We start from the raw sequence: 15,698 nt of genomic DNA, 5'->3' as shown, positions 1-15,698 counted from the left end.
TCTATCTATCTATTTCATTATTTTTCTATTTATTTATCCTGTTTATCTTTTTAATCTCTCTCTCTCTCTCTCTCTCTCTCTCTGCTACTCCTCCTCTTCCTCCTCCTCCTCCTCCTTCTACTGCTACTACTACTACTACTACTTAGAAATGGGACCCTTACACACACACACACACACACACACACAACTCACACAACTCACACACAGTTCAACGAGAGAGGAAAAAAAAAAAAAAAATCGAAGTTCGCTTAACGCTCGTCTAACTGACCAATCACAACTGGCTTAGTGTGTGTTCCGCGAATCTGATTGGCTGAGCGTACGAGCGTTTGGCGAACACCCGAACTCAACCGAACTGAACCGAACTGAACCATACCTAAGCGGACTGAACCGACACTAACGAATTACTTCACGACTCGGACTCGAAACACGATTTTTCTGAAGACGAACGAAATCACTAAACAGAATTATATTTTTTTGTTATTTCTATTTATTAATTACGATATTTTTATTTTTGTATTTATCTAATATCTTGTGTTTATGTGTTCGTATGTATGTTCGTTTGTTTGTTGGTTTGTGTGCGTGTGAGCCAAACCGTGAAATCTCGTATGTGTGTATGTATGTATGCATGTTATGTATGTATGTATGTACGTGTGTGTGTATGTGTTCGTTTGTTTGTTTGTTCGTTCTCTGTATTTGCTGTGATGAAGACGATAAAAAAACTGTATATTACCAAACAAAAAAAAAATAAATAAAGCTATATATATATACATAAAATATATATATATTATACGTACATGAATGTTTACATGTGTGTACCTTATTAATAAAGGTGGCCATGTGCGTCTGTGTGTACCTCATCCTCCTCCCTACACACACACACACACACACACATAGCTCTCTCATCTTAATTATTTTCAATGGTATATATATTACTAAGTTCAAATAGGTCTCTCTCACTCTCTCTCTCTCAGTACCACACCACTGTTTACATCTGCGGCGAGAGAGAGAGAGAGAGAGAGAGAGAGAGAGAGAGAGAGAGAGAGAGAGAGAGAGATTATCACATACGCACTTACATATACATCAGTGGCTTCCTCAAGACTTTACCCAGAGAGTTCGCCATGCTGTGCTGGCTGGCGATGGCGGAAACAAGGAGGCCAATCTCGTGTTTCGCTGTTATTTCCTTGAACCCCACAGTAATACACGCAGGGTCTCTATCACCACCTTCAACTTAATTTTCAGAAGCCAAGGTGAGGGAAAAGGTAACTCATTAATAACAAAAGTAAAAAAAAAAGCAAAAAAGTTAAGTTTAAGAGCACAACACTGACGATCACCAAGGCAGGCGACTCGAGAAGCTGCCGAATGTGTGTGCGTGTGTGTTGGTGCCAGCTGTAGGGAGGCTGCGTGAGTGTGTTTGCGCCGTTCCAAACCAAAACACACGATTCATGAACCCCGTGCAAATATTGTTCGGAAAATGAGTTAGTGAATCAATATTTGTCCGTGTACCGAGTTTCCACTGAATATGAAAGTAAAGAGAAGTGAAGGACAATGAAAGTAGTAGAAATAAGAGAGGGAAAAGTATTATAGTAGTAGTAGTAGTAGTAGTAGTAGTAGTAGTATATCGAGGCAAATCAAACAATCATACATAATTAAATGCATCATAATCACTGCGATACACATACATACATACATACATACATACTTGCTCTATCAAACTTTTAAATATTCACTGTAAATCTTCATCTTTTATCAAAATGAACAATATTGTGTTGATTGTTGAGAAAAAAAAACAGCTAAGTTTGTGACAAAATAAATATAGTGCAAGAGAGAGAGAGAGAGAGAGAGAGAGAGAGAGAGAGAGAGAGAGAGATTCTTGTAGTTTTTAAATTACAACAAAATAAATATATGATGCAAAAACATACTGAGAGAGAGAGAGAGAGAGAGAGAGAGAGAGAGAGAGAGAGAGAGAGAGAGAGAGAGAGAGAGAGAGAGAGAGAGATTCCAGTATTTTCTATTTCTCTGTATCAAAATCAATATTATTTCTTGAGCATAGTTATATAATTAGTAACAGTAATAACAATGATAAGTCAACATTAGTAATTAAGATATAACAGTAATAATAATAATAATAATAATAATAATAATAATAATAATAATAATGTTAAGAAAATCTATAAATATACAAAAAATAAATGAATAATAAATAAATAAATAAATAAAATGTTAGAAAAAGGAAACACTATTATTTTGACATTAAATGAGAAAAATCAAAACAAACACAGATTATTAACATTACACAACCAAAAAAAACTTATTATTGACATTAAATAAAAAAAAGAAATAACAGATTCTACCATTAAATACATAAATAAATAAATAAATAAATAAAAAGGTAGATTCCAAATAAATAAACAAACAACAACAACAAACTGAAAACAAAACATTAAATAAAAAAAGATAGATTGCAAATAAATAAATAAACAATAACAACAACAAACTGAAAACAAAACATTTATATTAACATTAATTAAGAGAATGAACAAAAATAACACCACAAGAATGACCTTTATACACCAATTACAAATTCAATCAACTAAGAGTAATAATAATAATAATAATTTGCTATACAACTTTTTCTCCTTCCTTTAAATACCTAAAAAATTATATATTATATTATTTTAGTCACCAGCCTTTGTTATTCATTAATTTCCTCTCCTCAAGTTGTAACACACATACATACATACATATATAGGTGTGTGTGTGTGTGTGTGTGTGTGTGTGTGTGTGTGTGTGTGTGTGTGTGTGTGTGTGTGTGTGTGTGTGTGAACTGTACATGAGATTGGACACACACACACACACACACACACACACACACACACACACACACACACACACACACACACACACACACATCCCTCATACACACATACATACATACATAGAGGTGTGTGTATTAACTGTATATGAGACTGGACACACACACACACACACACACACACACACACACACACACACACACACACACACACACTATACATATACAAAAATACCACTATGGAAGCAATACAATGCCAGACTATACAGGAACATACAGTGATAAAAATACAATATTCTATAGATCTTGTGTATATAAATGCAAAATATATATATGTGTATATGTGTTTATTTGTGCTAGACTATGAGAGAGAGAGAGAGAGAGAGAGAGAGAGAGAGAGAGAGAGAGAGAGAGAGAGAGAGAGAGAGAGAGAGAGAGAGAGACAGAGAGACAGACAGAGAGACAGACAGACAGACAGACAGACAGACAGACAGAAACAAACAGACAGACAGACAGAGAGAGAGAAACAAAACAGACATACACGACCACCACCACCACTACCATGACCACCACCACCACCTCCTCCCTCACACTTCAGTATAGAATGTGGGCCTCTCTATACCCACAAGCCTGAAGGTCATTGGTCCAGTGTAGACAACAGTGAACCCAATGGCGATGTAAGTGATGAATTTGTAAAAGAGTTCAACAACGAGGCGGTGACGAAGGGTGAGGCCGCCTGTCTTGTTCACGTAGTCCTCTGCCCTTATCTGACGGTGAGAGGGTGAGGGTGAGGAAGAGAGAGGAACCAAGAGATTATTTACCAAAGCTATACACTATTAAATCTTTCCATCTTATTCTGTTCTTAGGGTTTTCAAGGGTGTTTGTGTGGTTCTAGGATGCTACTGGGGTTCTCAAGGATGTTTTCATAGTTCTAGTGATAAAACAGAGAAACCAAACCACATAACACACACACACACACACACACACACACATAGAGTTTGGGAGATGAGCATGCACAAATTAAAGGAAGAATTATAGTAAAAGAAGATACAGTTTAGGAGACAAGTACACACAAACTGAAGGAAGAATTAGAGATGCACTGATAGTAAGTGTACCTCAGACTTTGCAAATTACAACTAGGTAAATACAACTAGACAAACACACACACATACGCACACAGACTCACCTGCAATAAAGCACATATGGTAGCAAATGACAGTGACTTGAATATTGCCTTCACTGCCACTATCACCACCATGCCTAGGGTCGTCCGGAGCAGTGACAGGCCCACCATGTTGAGGGACGGCCACAGCACAGTGTAGGGCGGTGGCAGGGACGGCTCTCGGATCACCCCTAGTTGATAGTTGACCCAAGACCCCAGCAGGGAGCCGCAGCCCACACCAACGATGACTGTGGTGTCGCCTCTGTTGGTGGTGCGGTTTAGTTGGGTGTTGGGTTGCATTGTGGTGTGGGGGTGGTGGTGTTGTGTTGTATTTTTGTGTTGATGTATTGGATATGTGAAGAATAGGGTCATTAATTGATAGATAAACAGATAGATAGCTAAATATTTCATTATCAACAAATATCATTCTACTTTTATCAGAATTATGACACACCCTAACACAGCCATCCTTCCCACACACCCACACACACACACACACACACCTGGCAGGCGTCCATCGGTCAGTGGCAGGGTAGCACACCACCATGGCGATAGTGAGGATGATGGTGATGAGTGGTGAGGCGGGGTGGGTAAGGGCCAGGTGGTCTAGAGTGTCCACCCATGGCAGCATGATCACCAGCAGGCCACTCACCAGCACCAGGCCACACAACACGTCCTGCAGAAGAAAGACACTTGGTAGAGGGGCGCAGGGGCAAGGACACAAGAAAAGAGGCACCTTGCAATAGGACTAAGGAAATACAGGGGTCAAGGAATACAGGAATCAGAGGAACACAGGAATATATACATGAGCAGAACACGCTACTGGAAACTTCACAAGCCACTCAAGCTTATCAAACACACACACACACACACACACACTTACCAGAACACTATGCATGCCGAGGTAGATGCGCGACAGACACACACACGAACACCAGGTGAGGGCGATGGCGAGGCCCCACACCCAGTCCAGCTGTAAGGAGAGAGAGTGAGTGAAAACCTGAGTGAGTGAGAGACAATGTGTGTGTGAACAGGAGATTAACCACTTCACTGCAACAATCAACAATTTGCACCACTAAGACCAATGCGTGAAGTCTTTTCATAAGCACGTATAAGAAAGAAGGGAATAAAAATGGATGTATTTTGCAATTTCTAGTCTGTGTAATGCTTGGAGGTGGCTGAAGAACAAGAAGAGATGTCCCAGTGCTTAATGACTGAGGAAGGATGTGCAAAGTAGCAGTGAAAGAGTTAATTGGGAGAGCAATGGAGAGGAACACACACACCTATTGAGAGAATGAATAACAGATTGAGTAAGTGAATGAGAGAGACTGTGGGAGTGAACAAGAGATTAAGTGAGAGAGTGACACACACACACACACAAACATGTGCAGACAGACACACACACACACACACACACACACACTCACCTGGTACCTATTGAGGGAGAGGATGAAGATGGAGAAGGGCATAGCAGCGCCCACCATGGCATGGGTGGAGGGGAGGCCATACTCCAACTCCCACTTGCTGTCCAGGCGCACTGCAGGGGGGCAGGCCGGCCGAGGTACCTTCAGGAGGTCCTTCAGCGCCTGACCTGCAGTTAGTTAGGTTAGGTTAGATCTAGGTATGGTTCTATCTCACCCTATCCTATCCTCACCTTACCAAATCTTAATTCCACATTGAAATCAACACACAACTCCTTTTCGGTGACCTGACCTATGTACATCGTGACCATCCAGACCATGATGACCCGGCGCAGAACAGCCCCGTCCACATTCCAGGCCCAGAAGCAGAAGAACACAGAGTAGAACAGCTCCCCGCCCAGCGCCGTGGCAAAGAAGAACAAGTGGTACCAGAACCTGAAAGTATTGAGGTGGTGGTGGTGGTGGTGTAGCAGAAGAACAATCTCCGACACACTCTCAGTCACTCACACACTCCTACACACTTTCACACACTCCAGATCACTCCCACACTCTCTGACACACTCCCAGTCACTCACACACACCCCAAAACACTCTAGATCACTCACACACTCCTTAACACACCCCAATCACTCACACACACTCATACACACACTCACATATTAGTAATGACATATTGTGAGTCCTCTGGTTCTGATTCTGAGAGTGTGTTGTCCTCCTCCATGCTTCCCTCTGTCCCTCCAGTGTTCTCTCCAAGCAGCAGACTCATCCATCCTGCAGGACGTAGCATAAGAACATAAGAACACAAGGGTTGGTGCAGGAGGAAATTAAGACGACACAAGGCACTCCCTGTATAAGACATGCCTGCCTGTTTCCGCCTGTCATCTTCATCTACTACTACTACTATCACTACCACTGCTACTGCTGCTACTACTACTACCACTAAGAACACAAGGGTTGGTGCAGGAAGCCATCAGGCCAACACGTGGCAGTCCCTGTATAGAACATGCCTGCCTGTTTCCATCTGTCATCCCAGTACATACATTTGTCAAGTCTGTATCTAAGTTAGTATTTCATACATTTCAAATATCAGAATATACTTGCATTTCTTTCTTTTTATTCCATTTATCTATTATATTTCCAACCTAACCTAACCTAACTAGACCTAACCTGACCTTAGATATACAGTAGACCTTCATTTCTTTCTATATATTCATCTTATTTACTTATTCATCCTTTTTAGACCAATTAAACATCATGAAACTAACCTGATCTGACCTAACATGACCTCACCTTTCCCTCCTTCGCCGTCGCTGGCCGATGACCCCTGGCGGATGTGTGTCTTGGTCTGGAGGTCTGCTGAAGCCTTGCCCTTGCCCCTGGACCGCTGGCGTGCCCCACAGTGATCCACAAACCTCTCAGATGACCTCACTTCACATCCCTCGGACTTCAAATGTTCTCGCTCTCTCTCCTGTGTATAGCTGTAATAAAAGCAACTCTCAGTTTACAAGTTTTTTACACATATTCAGTCTACATGATAATAGAATCACAATAATCCTACAGTTTATCCTTATTTGTGATACCTGCAGCTCCCTATGTAGTGTTAAGACAGCAGGGAGGTGGTGGTGGTAGTGGCTGTGTGGGTGTAGTGTTAGTCATGGAGGTGGTGGTGGTGGTGTGGGTGTAGTGTAAATGTGAGTGTTGAGAGGTGTTGGTATGGGTGGTGCTCACATGGCTCTGAGAATAGACATCACTGGCTCTGAGAATAGACATCAATTGGCCATTGTGTCTGCAAGCGACCAATCGGTGACGACCTGAGGTGTTAAGATGCCCTGCAGGAAGCCAGGAGAAAGATTTCAAGTGTGCAGGTCTCTGTATATTGTGAAAATGGCAACACACATATATATTTCTGTCTTCTTTCCTCTCTGTGCCACACCCCAGACAAAAAATCAAAAATAAACTATAGAAATCAGCCTTATTCACCATTGAGTCACCTGTACATTGAGTTACAATTAATAAACTAAGGAAAAAACATACAGATTAGCATTCAACACTATATTTACCTGTATCTCCCCTTCTCTTCCTCTCTGTGCCGCACGCCAAAAATATACTGACAGTCCGCGACCAACTGTGGGTCCTGCAGTCTGTGGAGGATGTTCATGGTGCTGCAGGACGTGGTGGGAACATCAGAAGTCCTACAGGATGCCGTTAAAGGATGTGCTGGGAACGGGATAAATTGTTAAACGTGGAGAGAGAGAGAGAGAGAGAGAGAGAGAGAGAGAGAGAGAGAGAGAGAGAGAGATCGTGGTATATGTATTAAAACACCACCATCACTACAAACAGACAAACAAACAAAAACACCCCAGACAAACTTAACGTAACAAAATGCCACAAAAATATAATAATAATAATAATAAAATAAGAATAAGTTAACCAGCAACCAAAAGCACGTGATTAACCCACACCAAACCTTTCCCTCTTATTTCACCCTTAATATTTCCCATCTCCCTTAACTTACTGGTCTCCTTCCCTTACAGGTGCTATGTTGATGCCTTAGGGAGGTGTGGGTGCAGTAGAGAGAAGGTGGAGGCAAGGAGAAACCTGCGGGAGGCAAAAATATAAAGCTGTGTGGGGCTTTGTTGACAGAAGGGGAGGAGAAGCGAGGATGTTTCGGCTCCTGTGATCTTCGGGTCTCTCTCTCTCTCTCTCTCTCTCTCTCTCTCTCTCTCTTCAGTATCGTTTGGTCTCCTAATTTCAGCAGAAAAGAGCAGGATTTATTTTCCTCGGCAGCCAAAAACAGCAATGATAGCTTCTTTATACGAAAATCAACAGATTGTATGGAATACGAGATTTATGTTTGATACGGTAGGGTAATAAATCGGCTCTCTTTTGGACCCTTTTAGTACCTCTTGATTTGCTATCTTTGATCTTACTCTATATTAATGTCATAACATCCTTTTTTTCTAATATTCTATTTCCCAGAGATGACAAATGTTATTGTGCAGGAAATACACATAAAATAATAAAACCTTTAATGAATAATAAAAACAGAGTTTGTATCTATATTAACCCATTTACGCCGCTCGTTGCGTCAACGCAACGTGAAATAAGCTACAACATGATGTCGAGCTACACCGAAAGGACGGCATGTTATATCCTGTAGCTGCAAGTAGACACCCAGAACTCCCAGTGGAAGGTTCATATAATGTCACACGTCTCATCATTTGAAAGGAAAAGCAAGTGAAAGGAGCTCCACTTTCTGAAATGCAATGTCTTCATCAAAAAAGAGGTGAGTAATTAAAATTATCATCGAGTATTTGTTCATGTCTATTTCATAAGAATCTTCTGTGTTTGCTTTCATGACAGAACCCTTTTGAACCATATTTTATTTGATAGTATGCTGATGACAGTTGTGTAAAAATGCCCGATTACAAATTCTGCAAAGTTTATGAAATTACCTAGGGGATCTGAAAAACATTTTTGTGATGCTAAATCAGGGATAACTGCAGCACGCTGGCAAGGTAATGGCATTGTTACCATTGCATCATCTGAGTATGGAGTATCACCAGTAGTGAAGGCTGAACGCTATGTTGCTTCTCAGAAGCGTATGAATGTTTTGATGCCAAATGCCATGCATCAGTATAATCGGAAAATGGGTGGTGTTGATAGGATAGATCAAAATGTTGCTCAGTACCGGCCTTCAATTCGTTGGAAAAAGTGGTACTTTCCAACTGTCACATACTTGATTACAGTATGTGTAAACAATGCCTGGATTTTTGCAAGAAGGAAATTACAAAGAGGATATGTTGTCATTCATACGTGCTGCTGCTACTGAATGGCTACAGAATCACGGCAAAAAGCCAAATAATCCAGGAAGATCACGATCAGTTCTCAGTGTTGCAGGTGTATCTGCGCAAATGCGCTATGATAATGATGGGCATCACATCGTAAAATCGGATCCTCCAAAACGCTGTCGTTGCAGGTTGTGTAACAATCAGACTGTATTCATATGCCAGAAATGTAAAGTATACGAGTACCTGCATCAAAAGTGTTCAGTGCAGTACCATACCATGTAGGCCAGGAGAAGCCTGTGAAAATGTATGTAAGGTAGGTTGTACTATTTCTTTATCATGATTTTTCTTTTTCATTATCACATGCACCTCATTTTCCCACTTCGAGAACTGTATTCTTTGGGTTTCTTTCATTTATAATCAAGAAATTCAAGGTTTCCTTTTTTAGTCAGGAAATTCTAATTATGTATCAAAAGTGAATTTTATATGGCGTTTTTTAAATTCTTCCATGGTAAGAATTTTATCCTAGCCGGCTCCTTTAGTTTTTCATATGAAGAGCAAATTTGTTTCCCATTATGCCCATATGTATGTATGTATGTATGTATGTTTTTTTTTTTTTTTTCTGATGGTTCTCCTTGTGTGCCGATAGTTGCGTTTACGCAACATGTATTGGGGTCGAAACGCTGCTCGTTGCGTTTGCGCAACAACACATTTTCGTCAATAAAATGAGAGCCATTGTACATATGGAGTATTTTTCATCATATGTTTGCAGTTTACGCTCACATTATGCATATATCAAAGCCGCAACATCAAATTTTTACTTTCATTTTTCGGCTTAAATGGGTTAAAACTCTTTGATACTTTAATAAGGATTTATTTAGTTAATCCGATTCTTTAAGTATCAGCATTCTTTCGTCTATTGCTTCTGACGTCATAGTCTATTCTCTCAAGTCCAAGTGAATATTTTCGTATCAGCGTCTCTTCTTATTACATCGTTCAACTTAAATGTTTTTGTCCAAAGATATTAGTCTACAGTAATTGTTGTTCTAATAATTGGAACTGATTACACGCAAAACAGTGCAATAAACAATATGTATTCGTTTCAAGCAGTAAATTTGACATATTGTAGTTGGATAGTACCCGTTTCTTATATAAACACACCAGATTGTATTAAAGTATTACGAAAATCTGCAAAATCCTAGTTTTTCGTTCAAAATTACGTTTAGAGGTTGACTAAACACAATGTGACTTTTAATAGATATCTTAGGCAAACCTTTGTTTTTGTATTTAGTTATTCTATTAGTATACTGGAAAACTCTTCCAAACGTTGACTCCGCTTTTGGCAAATTGATAAACTAAAAAGATGCAAATGATCAAAACCTATTGCAATATTATATGCGTATCGGATGTCAATATTATTATAACAAAATTTACAATTACTAAGTAGGAACGACACTTTCTGGATACTTACTAACATAATAAGATACATATATAAAAGTTGCACAAGTTTACGGTAACACACATATAAAAACGTTGTCATTGCTAGGTGATCAATACGGAAAGATATAATTCTGGCGATGATAAGCATTTAAACTTTACCCCCCTTCTCACCTCCCCGTCACCTCCCACTCCTCTGACCCCCCTCCATCCCCACGTGCTTACCCCCTCTCCCCACAACCAAAGGGACCCCCCCCACCCCCAAACTGCACTTTACCCCCCCTCATCACCTCCGTCTCCTCTTACCCCCCTCCATCCCCGCATGTACACCCCCACTCCCCACAACCACAGGGACCCTCCCAACCCCTACCAGCAAGTTACGGCCAGATTTTCGCCTCGCGGGGATAAATTTGCAAATACCTCCTCCGTGCCTCAAGGAACTTTGACAAAACAAGGATAAATGATTGTCCATTGTTAGTTTCTAAATATGTAGTGTGTTTGAACTGCGAAATGATCCTGAAAAGACGTGAAATATCACAAAAACCTCGCTCAGAACGCTTGAAACTACCCCATTCAGTGCATTTCGTGACTATGCATATATAGGCGAGATACACTGTGGATTAGTGCTCACATACGGATAGTGCAATGGTGGGCACATCTTGCCACCTGAATAACATCACAAAGTGGCCGGGCACGTAATGACGTTATGGAGCGACAGTAACACGTTCACGGCAACTTCTCTTGTAACCCAACCAGTAAGTCTCATATAGTATCCATAGCTCTCCCATTGACTTAATAACTGATAAACCTATGGATTCCGTCCATTTGCTGCTTTCCCAGGATGATACATTCAGTTGCTCTCCTCTGAAAGCGGGCCGGCCAGCAGGAGTGCGAGGTGGCGGCTGGCCAAGCTTGCGGAAGGAGGGTGCCGAGCAAGCTACGGGCTCGCTGTGGTTCTCTCCGCTTTGCGTCTCTGCTTGACTTTGGCTGGGCAATGGTGACTGCTCTCTGCTCCATCCCACCAGGTTTACTGCTTTCTATGTTTAAAACATTAATAATTCATTTAATAGGAGAGCCTTGTTGATAATAATACTGTAGATGACAGTATTACATCGCTCTTAACCTCGTCACCTCTCCACTCACGCAAATCTCTGTCTATAACGTGTGCTGCTCCTTGCCTGCATCTTCAAGCACGATTCCTTCGTACTATATACTGGATGGTTACCCGTTTACTCATAATTATAAAAACTTTGTAGAAAATTCTAGATAATAGAACTGTATCACTGAGGCAAGGCAGCACACAGGGTTACCCCGCGCCGCGCGGGACCAGCAAGCTACCACCTCCCCGTGACTGATCGCAAGAGGGTGAGCCCAGCCAGCCGCCGCTACAGCTGCTGTTCCCCGCCGCCCAGATGAAGTCCTTCTCCCAGACACACACGCCCCGAATCCCGAGATGGTGTGAGGTGCCCTTGGTAAGGAAAGAAGAAATGTTACAATAGTATTGAGTTGAAAAATCACTTGCCACCTCGCGGGCCACTTGAATGCGCCAACCTTTCCCTCAAGGTATCAGATTAATTCATTACCCCAAACAGAAGCGTGATATTAACCGCAAACGTGTACTGTTATTCCATGACAATGCCAAGCCTCATGTGGCGCGGGGACGCGGGGATTCCATAGAGCGACTTGCCTGGCAGACACCCTGCAATCTTACTCCCCGGACCTTGCGCCAGCAGATTACCACCCTCTCCCTGAACAACCACCTTCGTGGGAAAACGCTTCGTAAATGAGGCAGACCTGCGGCAGTCACTCACGGATTTCTTTGTCTCAAAGACGTTTTTTTTTTTTTACCGCCAGGGCATTGCGCATATAGATGCAAAGGCAAAGAATGAAAAGATAAGTATGGTAAACCAGTGATTAGGAAGCGCGGCAAGGATGAGAGCAAGTATGATGTGTTCAGAGAAGTGCGGAAGAGTGTGGCTGTGCCATGTATAATGTATGGTATGGATGTGATTGCATGGAATGAAAGTGAAATTGATAAGTTAGAAGTGGGCCAGAATAGAGTAGCAAGGATGGCACTGAGTGCACCGAGGTGCACAGCAGTTGAAGCCTTGAGAGGTGATATGGGATGGAGCACCTTTAGAGAAAGACTCACAAAAGCCACATGTACCTTCAAGATCACGATCGACGTGTGTGTTTACCTCCGTCCAACCCCGCGGCTGATGTCCCGCTAGGCTTACATTTAGGCCTATTCTAAGGGTCCTGAAGGGTGCCCAGGGACGGTAAGTGACGGAAATTAATCTTCAGGGCCTCGTCTTGCTGGGGCTTAGGTCCATATGGTGTTAAATGTGTGTTAAAGATTGAAAATCTGTAACCGGGTGAATGTTATGAGGGTTTGAGTCTTATATAATGCTTTGTTGTGGTGGTTTTGGGGAAATAACGTTCATGATATTTGTTACTAAGTTGTTTTGAGACTTTAAATGTTATTAATGTTGGTTATTGTGGGTCTTTGAGGACAGATTGGGTGTTTAAATATTAGTAATGTTTGTTAGTGTTTTCTCTTTGGGTCAGACTGTTAAAAATGTTGGTTATCATTGTGGTTTGGGAAGAATGTTTGAAAATACTATTACTACCACCATCACCACACCACATAGCACCACACAGCGCCACACCACACCACACCACACCACACCACACCACACCAGTAAAGAGAAATAAAATAAAATCTCACCCCTAACACACCACCACCACCACCACCATAACACTCTTCCCTTAGCATCACCACCACACCACACCACACCACACCACCTTAATACCATCCACACCACTAACAAATGTCCACTTTACAGCTTCACCACCACCACCACCAAGCCTGAAGTTACCACCACCACCACCACCACCACAGCCCTCACAATGTGGCCACTCATGGTGGTTCTAAGGACTTATGCTCCCTACATCACCCTGCCCTTCGCTGCAGTCATCGGCTTTGTAGGGTGAGAGTTGGGGAGGAATGGGTGAGTGGGTGAATGAGAAAGGGTGAATGTCTAGTTAACCTTTTTTTCATCCTTTGCTAATCTTCCTGACATTGTAAAATTTGATTTGAGGAGAGAAAAGAGAGGAAACTAAAGGTTGATATATTTTTGCATTGCAGAAATATTTATGAGAGCTCATCACAAGAACAGTGTCAAAAAAGTGATGGGCAATGAAGTAAAAAGTTTGTGTAGCAGTGAAAGGGATAACTGTCTGTGGTGATGAATATTTCAGCTAAGGCTTAGTTCATACTGGTAGATGGATAGATAGAGCACACCAGACTAACACACTGCTATAATTACTGACGCATTGAAAAGATAGATAGATAGAGCACACTAGACTAACACACTCCATAGTTCCAGACACATTGAAAAGATAGACAGACAGATAGATAGATAGCCCACACTAACATACTCCCACCATTCCAGACACACTGAAATGGTAGACATATAGATGGATAAGCCACCAGATTAACACACTCTCACCATTCCAGGCACATTGAAAAGATAGACAGACAGATAGATAGATAGCCCACACTAACATACTCTCACCATTCCAGACACATTGAAAAGATAGACAGATAGATAGATAAACCACAAAAAATAGAACATCAGAAATCTTCCAGCAGTCAGCACACACAAGGACAAACCACACACAAACCACAGACTAACACACCCTCTACCATTCCAGGTACAATGTGGAGAAACACTTCCGCACTCCACCTCCCAGCCGACCGTCAGTGGAGGACCAGAGGACAGACCGACTACTGAAGGAGTTAGTGGAGGGCGACAAGGCAGAGCAGGTGACACTGAAGGAGAAAGCATTTGTTCCCAAGACAATATTTGAGCGCAATGTGTCTCCAAGCCTAATGGAGGAGGACGGGAAGGGGACAGGGTGATGGTTGAGGGAATAGGGGAGAGGTAGGTGGCTGGGAAGTATATAGGATGATTTAGGATGATGCTTGAGTGTAAAAACTTGTGATTCAGACTTAACAGAAAGGACAGGAAGGAGAAAGAGTGATGTTTAAGAGATTAGAGTAGGAAAAGGAGTGATGTTTTTCATTTTTTCATTGTAAGGAGGGTTAATGTGTGTATGGAGGTATGGGGAGTGAGTGTGTGGGCTTGCCAGTCTGGTGTATAAACAAATAAAGGAGCTTCCTGAAAGAGGAGGAAAGGAGAAGCAAAAAGGGTGATATTTAAGGGAATAGAGAAGGAAAAAGAGGATTAACTTCTATTTTCAATATAAAAATTTGTAACTCAGGCTTACTGGAACAAAGTGGAAGGAAAATGGGTAATGCTTGAGGGAATAAGGAAGGAAAGTGATGATTAATTTTTTATCTTCAGTGTAAAAATTTGTGTATCTTGGCTGTAAAAATGTGCAAATCAGGGTAACATAGTATAAGAGGACTGGAAAGAGAGAGACTGATGCTTGAGGGAACAGGGAAGGAAATAAAGGATTCATTTCTTGTCTGAATGTAAAAATTTGTAATTCTTGGTTAGTGAAAGAGACACAGGAGAGAGAAAAGCAAGGAAACAGGAGGTTGATATATTTTTACACAGCAGAAATATGAGAGCTCAGCACAAGGATAGTGTCAAAAAACAGGATGATAAATTGTAATTCTGATTGTAGAGATATATAATTCAGACTTAGCAGAAGAGGAAGGAAGGGAAAGAGGTGATTGAAGCCTTCAGGGAAAAGAGAGAAAGTATTAATAATTATTTCTGAATGTAATTATTTGTGGTTGAGGGTTAGTGCATGAAAATGTGGTGCTTTGCTCATGTATATAAAACTGTGATGTCTCAATGTGGAAGTATTCAAAGGAGAGTGAAAGTTTAATGTAAGAGTTTGTATGATAAGGAGGAGGAGGAGAAGGAAGCAGATGAATAATAATTTGATTCTTTTATTTATTTATTTTATTTTACAACAAACCACTACTACTAATACCACTGCTGCTACTACTACTACTACTACTACTACTACTACTACTAAGGCCACCACCACTACTATTACTACCACTTCTATACCAGCAGGACTTGTTTGTCTATTGATGG

At 41.3% G+C, this 15,698-nt stretch overlaps 2 protein-coding genes across 3 annotated transcripts in view; one reads left to right on the top strand and one right to left on the bottom strand.

Moving 5' to 3' along the window:
• Positions 1-8,086, bottom strand: part of LOC135093101 (sphingosine-1-phosphate phosphatase 2-like) — a 10,449-nt gene extending 2,363 nt beyond the window's left edge. The window contains exons 1-10 of one of the 2 annotated variants that reach the window (XM_063991996.1): positions 7,911-8,086; positions 7,456-7,612; positions 6,686-6,873; positions 6,052-6,166; positions 5,688-5,830; positions 5,402-5,565; positions 4,858-4,947; positions 4,478-4,650; positions 3,999-4,236; positions 1-3,579 (exon numbers count right to left, since the gene is read on the bottom strand). The exon at positions 1-3,579 is cut by the window's left edge and continues 2,363 nt beyond it. In XM_063991996.1, coding sequence (XP_063848066.1) covers positions 3,400-3,579; positions 3,999-4,236; positions 4,478-4,650; positions 4,858-4,947; positions 5,402-5,565; positions 5,688-5,830; positions 6,052-6,166; positions 6,686-6,873; positions 7,456-7,553 — 1,389 coding nt within the window. In that variant the 5' untranslated portion in view covers positions 7,554-7,612; positions 7,911-8,086 and the 3' untranslated portion in view covers positions 1-3,399. The remainder of the gene's footprint in view (positions 3,580-3,998; positions 4,237-4,477; positions 4,651-4,857; positions 4,948-5,401; positions 5,566-5,687; positions 5,831-6,051; positions 6,167-6,685; positions 6,874-7,455; positions 7,613-7,910) is intronic. The other variant, XM_063991997.1, reaches the window with a different exon arrangement.
• A 452-nt stretch (positions 8,087-8,538) lies between these two features.
• LOC135093110 (small integral membrane protein 12-like) lies at positions 8,539-15,550 on the top strand. The gene is made up of 3 exons (XM_063992012.1): positions 8,539-8,681; positions 13,467-13,610; positions 14,338-15,550. The coding sequence occupies exons 1-3, from the start codon at positions 8,662-8,664 to the stop codon at positions 14,543-14,545; spliced, it is 372 nt and encodes a 123-aa protein (XP_063848082.1). The 5' UTR covers positions 8,539-8,661; the 3' UTR covers positions 14,546-15,550.
• Positions 15,551-15,698: the final 148 nt, after the last annotated feature.

This window comes from Scylla paramamosain, chromosome 41 (genome assembly GCF_035594125.1).
Source record: "Scylla paramamosain isolate STU-SP2022 chromosome 41, ASM3559412v1, whole genome shotgun sequence".
Lineage (NCBI taxonomy): Eukaryota > Metazoa > Arthropoda > Malacostraca > Decapoda > Portunidae > Scylla > Scylla paramamosain.
The sequence above is the reverse complement of the archived record's forward strand: the minus strand, read 5'-3'. Positions and strand labels throughout refer to the sequence as shown.